We start from the raw sequence: 6,298 nt of genomic DNA, 5'->3' as shown, positions 1-6,298 counted from the left end.
CTTAGCCCCCAAAATAACCACACAGAAATTGTATTAATTAAATGCAGCCCACAATTACCCCACAACAAATTACTGCCTGGCCCATATCTATCTAGCCTCTTCTTGGCCAACTCTCACATCTTTATCTAACCCATTTTTACTAATCTGTGTTCACCACGAGGTCGTGGCTTACCAGGAAAGATTCTAACCAGCTTCGGTCTCAGGCAGGAGCTTCATGGCGTCTGCCACTCTGACCTTCTTCTCAGAATTCTGTTCTGTCTTCCCCGCCTACCCGAGACCTACCCTATCAACTAGGCCAAGGCAGTTTCTTTAATAACCAGTGAAAGCAACACAAATACAGAAGGACCTCCTACATCATTTTCCCTTTTCTGTTTCAACAAAAAGGAAGGTTTTAACATAGTAAAATTACATATAACAGGTATAAAGAACTACAATTACAAATTTAGATCTATTTTATCTTTTATCATAACAAAGGAAAACTATAACTATCTATCAATTCTTCAACTCTATCAGACTTCAGAAGGATACAATATTACCTAAGTAAATAGGAAGTACATTGTAAGCAACTTCCAAAACTCTAGAAATGACAGACTTCTCGCTGCCTAGACACTCACCCAAAGTTCCTCTGTACCGTTGGGGCATCCATCTTCAGCCTACAGGCCCATAGTATCCAGCAGACATTTCCATGAAGCAGGAAATTTTAAAGACAGTTCAGCCACTTTTTTTCTGTATCCTGCAGAATGTCTCGCAGACTCTTTTATGCATCAGGACCCTGTAGGATCATCTCACCTTTTGGCAAGTCATCTATCTCTCTGTGGGTTCTTTATGTTTAGTTTATGCATCAGTCCAGGAAAGATGCTGCCTGAAATGATCAAGCCTCACAGGATACTCCAATCAGGACTTGATCATAACTCTAAATTTTCTTTAGGTCTCCATAAGATTATCAGCACCCCCAACCAGCTGGAAGTAGCCTGGAATACTACGCCCACATTCCCCAAAACTAGACTGTGGACATTTTCCTTTGTTTAAAAAAAGAAGGGGAAGTGGTGCGAGAGAATTGTCTGTATTTTGTTATCATGTTTTAAATAAATGCTGATTGGCCAGGCAGGAAGTATAGGCACGTCAACCAGACAGAAAGTAGAGGTGAGGCAATGAGAACAGGAGAATTCTAGAAAGGGGGGAGCCCATTCCTCCCTAGTCCTGCACAGACCACTCAAGCAAGATGTGTACCTGGCTGAAAAAGGTACCGAGCCATGTGGCTAACATAGATAAGAATAATGGGTTAATATAAGTTACAAGAGTTAACAAGAAGCCTGAGCTAATGGGCCAATCAGTTTATAACTTATGGAGACCCCTGTCTGATTTTCTTTGGTACTAAATGGCTGGGGGACCGGGCGGGACAGAAACCCCAACAAGCAGGCCCTCATGTTACAGAATGGCACCCATGCCTTCATGTTACACATACTAGTCCAACATGGTCACAACTCATAATAGTGCCAGTCCTTACAGGCCTATGAGGCCATTTTTATTCAAACCACCACACTTGGGAATGGGGCAAAGAGGAAAAGCCACAACGGGCAGCCTGCTACAGAGTAGGGAGGGATAAGACTGGGGGATGGATTTGGAAGAGAGGAGGAAGAGTCAAGGTCTGAAGCTCACCTACCTGCTTTACTTGCTTTCCTCTAGCAAGTTTGGATGGCAGGCACTCAGAGAATGTCTACTGGAGTTGTGTGGTGCTTTCCTGACTAGTCATCTTGAACCAACCTTCCTTCCTTCCTTCCTTCCTTCCTTCCTTCCTTCCTTCCTTCCTTCCTTCCTTCCTTCCTTCCTTCCTTCCTTTCCAAGACAGGGTTTCTCTGTGAAACAGTCCTGGCTGTCCTGGAACTCATTCTGTAGACCAGGATGGCCTCAACTCACAGAAATCCACCTATCTCTATCTCCCTAGTGTTGGGATTTAAGATACATGCTATCACTGCCTGGTTGTCTTCAGCATTCTTAACATCCATTATTTATTTTTTTTCAAATATAGTACACAAAGCTCAAACCCCTGGTTTGTAACAATGTACCTATACACTCACTATCTCTCAACTTATGAACATGCTATGCTAACTGCAAAACTGTTAGGTACTTCAATTTTCCAAATATAAATGATATAATTAACTGACATTTATGGTATATACATTTATGGTATTACAAAAATGTTCAATTTCTGCCATTTAAAATAAAGGAAAAATTGGTAACTGTCAGTTTAATAATTGATTTAGCTAAGAAGTAGAAACAAAAGGTTTAATCTAAATATATAAAAATTGTAAGAGAAGAAAAGTATTGGCTGACTCTGCCTACAACAGTTCTTACTCCCTGTGGTGGTTTGAAAGAAATGGCCCCCTCAGGAATTGCAAGTATTAGGAGGTGTGGCTTTGTTGAAGTAGGTATGGTCTTAGAAATGTGTGGGGTGGGCTTTGAGGTCCTATGCTCAAATTTCACCCAGCAACACAATTCACTTCCTGTTGCCTGTGGATCAAGATGGAGATCACTTCCTTTTCCAGGACCATGTCTACCTGCATGCCACCATGATGATAATGGACTAAACCTCTGAAACTGTATGCCAACCCCAATTAAATGTTTTCCTTTATAAGAGTTACTGTGGCCATGGTATCTTTTCACAGCAATAGAAACCCTAAGATGATCACAAACCCACACATCACGTTATAATAAAATACCTTGCATCATTACAAGCAAATAAATATATTGATGGCAGCTGAAGCTTTTCCATTTACCTACTTAAAGCTAATATTGTAATACCGCATAGGAATTAAGTATTTACATATAGGCAACATACACTTTTCAACTATAGCATAAAAGATAATGTGATGAACGGTGCTATGGAGAAGCAAGATTTACATTCTGTTTTTCAGTGGTCTCAACCTGTGGACTGTGACCACTTGGGGGTGGTGTCAAAAAGCCCTTTCATAGTTGTCACCTAAGACCACCTGAAAACACAGTTATTTACATTTTGATTCACAACAGTAGCAAAATAATTCTATGGTTGGGGGTCACCACAACATGTGGAACTATATTAAAGGGCTGCAGCATTAGGAAGTTGAGAAACACTGCTATATATTGTGTTACAATATTAACTTTTACATGGAGGATAAAATTAAAAGACCTTAATGTCCAAGAGATTTAAGAAGGCAGTTCTAGTTACATAATATCTATAAGTTATATATATATGTAAATTCACAAAAGCAAAAGACACAAACAATCTAGCAGGACAAGAGAAAATACAAAAATTAATTAACAGATATTAGTAAACAAAATATCATAAGACGAAGATTTACAATGATTTCTTAGTGGGTAAATTCAATATTTAATAGCAAATCATTGACAGTTTACATTAATAGGGTTTACTAGAACCCAGCTAGAGATATTTACTTATGTACTGTCCAAGGCTGCTTTTGTGTTACAATAGCAGAGTTTAATAGTTATGAGCATGACCTTATGTCTTCCAGAGCCTAAAATAACAAATGTAATTAATGGTGGTATCTCCTTCCAATCTTCAGATAGTGTTTATGACATTAAGATACAGCAATACCTTTCCATCTTTCTAACCTCATATTAAATTAATAAAGTTAGAATAAACTTTAATCAGTTGAAAGAACATTATTTATTCAAGCAGCAAGTATAAATTGTACAAGGAAATATAATAGTGTGTATTTTGGAAAACTTATGCCCCCCCAAATTTAAGCAGATGAGATATTAGTGATAAATTTCTTAAGTTTGTTCTTTTCTTTTGAGACATGGTATACATATACTAATCATCTCTAAATCTTCACCTATGTTAAAATAGTGTGAACCTATCTAAAAATTTTTAGAAAAAAATGTATTTAGATATAAAATTTTGCTTTTATAATCTGAGGTACATAGAACCAGAAACAAAAATCAATCAAACAAAAGATACAAGCAGAAAAGTACCCAATATACTAAGTGTTGAGAAGAACAATAAGAATGATAAGAACTGTGTTACAAGAAACAAAAGAAAGTGATGAAAGATGCTTTTCCTTCAGAGAGGAAAGACTGAAATGACTGCACTTTGAGAAATGCTACTAGCAATATTTTAGAGTACAGTAGTCCTCACCTACTCCTCACCTAAAGAAATATTCTACAACTCTCACAGATGACCTGAATTGGAGGTAGTACTGAGTTCTAATGTATTATAATTCTTCATATAATACATATTAGAAAATTTAAATAACTTCTGTCCTACCAAACCCCATGGTTTCATCCTTATGTAAACTAAGACCTCACTGTGCAGCTCAAATGAACCTGAACTTGGGATCCACCTGACTGTACTTTCAAAGTAAGAGAGTTGTAGGCACACACTGTTATACCAAGCTACAAAACTTAATTTATAAATTAGGTACTGCAAGGGAATAACAATTGATAATAATTAAAAATGGTAATTATAAAAAGATGCTATAATGGGTTAATTATATTCCTAATATCAAAATATTATTGTACTTATTCGACTTCCTTTAATTATACTAGATAATAGTTCCATCCAAAATGACTGGTTTTGCATATTTGGGGTCATATTATTAAGTATTATATAATAAGGGTTAGTTGAATACAGCATTATAATATCCAAGAACATGATTTGATAACTGAGTTACCTAGTAAGTAGCCAATTGCAGGTGGACTATGCAGTAGAAACATGATGGATAAAGAGATGATTCTTGACCCATAATAGAGCAGAAAATATTAAGATTTCACCAACTCAGAATCACGTGCAATTTAAAACTTAGGCATTATGATTTCTACTTTTTCAGATAAAAGTTTAGCAAAGTAATTGAAACTACAGTACCGACCTAAAATGGTTTCTTAAGCACATTACACTTATTACCATTTGAAAAGTGCTAAAAAATTCCTTTGTATGACTGAAATATCTAAACAGGGATATTTAACTTTTGCTTTAAAAGTCAATGGCTCATTAAAAATATTTATATATTAAATGTGTATACTATAAGAAATAACATGTATGACTGTGGCTAGAACAAAAATTCAGTTACCCTTGAAAGCAAAAATGAATTTGTCAACATACCACATCTTAAGGAGAAAACACATCTGGATATAGCAGGTCACACTTATCATTCCAGTCCTTGGGAGGCCGAGGCAGGAGATCACCATGGGCTCAAGTCAAAATCAGCATGAACTCCATAGTAAATTCAAGATCAGTTTGCATTACAGAAAAAACTCATCTCAAAAGGCAAACAACAACAAAATTAAAAATAATAGCAAAAAATAAAACAGAAATTGAGTGGGTTAAATATACCTTAGGTATACGAGATGTCAAGGGAAAAAAAGCAACAAAGAAAAAGACAAAAACTGAAAAAAGTTGCAAATAATGCTACAAATTATTAATTTTAAGAGACTAATCATTTAACACAATGGATACTACCCAATTTTTTCTGATAACTACTGCATCTGTTTTCAAATTTAGAGTTTTGGCCTTATTTTATTTTAAATGCAGTAATACAAACTCCTTTCAATCTATTATTTTCTGTTAACTTTAGAGAGAAATTAACTTAGTATCAGACCATTTCTCCTTTTAACTAATTGATCTTAACTGATCATCTTCAAGACTGTTCTATCAAGAAAGCTTAATTTAACAATACATTACTTTGTCATCATCACAAAGTCAGTGACAAAGCGTATTTATTATGACAGTACTAAAAGAAGACACTGTAGCCCTTGTAGTCTGTGTGTCTACTCAAACATATTTATACAATAAAGAGAGTGCTTAAAAGCACATTTATGAAAGTGTATTCATGGCAGATATGAAATAACCCATGAATATGATCAGAAATAAGAATACCTAAGACATGTACAAGCAAACATTAGAGAAACAAAAATACAAAAATCTAAAAAAATTAATATTCCAAAGATCAAATAAAACAAGGGTCAAATCAGGATTTTTACTAAGTTAGTAGGTAGTAAGCAAATGATAACTATCTTGTAGTCACAATTTTCTCCACTGGCTGCCACCTCCAATATATAAACACATCAAAAGTATTCATTTGCCAATTCTTCAAAGCCACAATATTTATATACTGAGATTCACAGTTTCTGGGCTTATTTTTCCTCCACTTAAACTGTGGATCATTGCTATCATGTGAGAGTGCTTGTTCAACTCGTCTTGCTGAAGTTTCACCAAAGATTCTTTCTCTTCCAAACGACCTTCTAATTGAGCCTTCTGCACTTCTAGGGAGGAAGCCTAAGGAGTGAGGAAGAAATTATAAGA

General features: G+C 35.6%; 1 protein-coding gene across 1 annotated transcript in view; it reads right to left on the bottom strand.

Moving 5' to 3' along the window:
- Positions 1–3,295: 3,295 nt before the first annotated feature.
- The window catches only part of Cip2a (cellular inhibitor of PP2A), a 34,740-nt gene continuing 31,737 nt past the window's right edge, over positions 3,296–6,298 (bottom strand). The window contains exon 21 of the mRNA XM_075963998.1: positions 3,296–6,271. Coding sequence (XP_075820113.1) covers positions 6,101–6,271 — 171 coding nt within the window. The 3' untranslated portion in view covers positions 3,296–6,100. The remainder of the gene's footprint in view (positions 6,272–6,298) is intronic.

Source organism: Microtus pennsylvanicus, chromosome 1, assembly GCF_037038515.1.
Source record: "Microtus pennsylvanicus isolate mMicPen1 chromosome 1, mMicPen1.hap1, whole genome shotgun sequence".
Classification (NCBI taxonomy): Eukaryota; Metazoa; Chordata; class Mammalia; order Rodentia; family Cricetidae; genus Microtus; species Microtus pennsylvanicus.
This window is presented reverse-complemented; position numbering and strand designations above follow the sequence as displayed.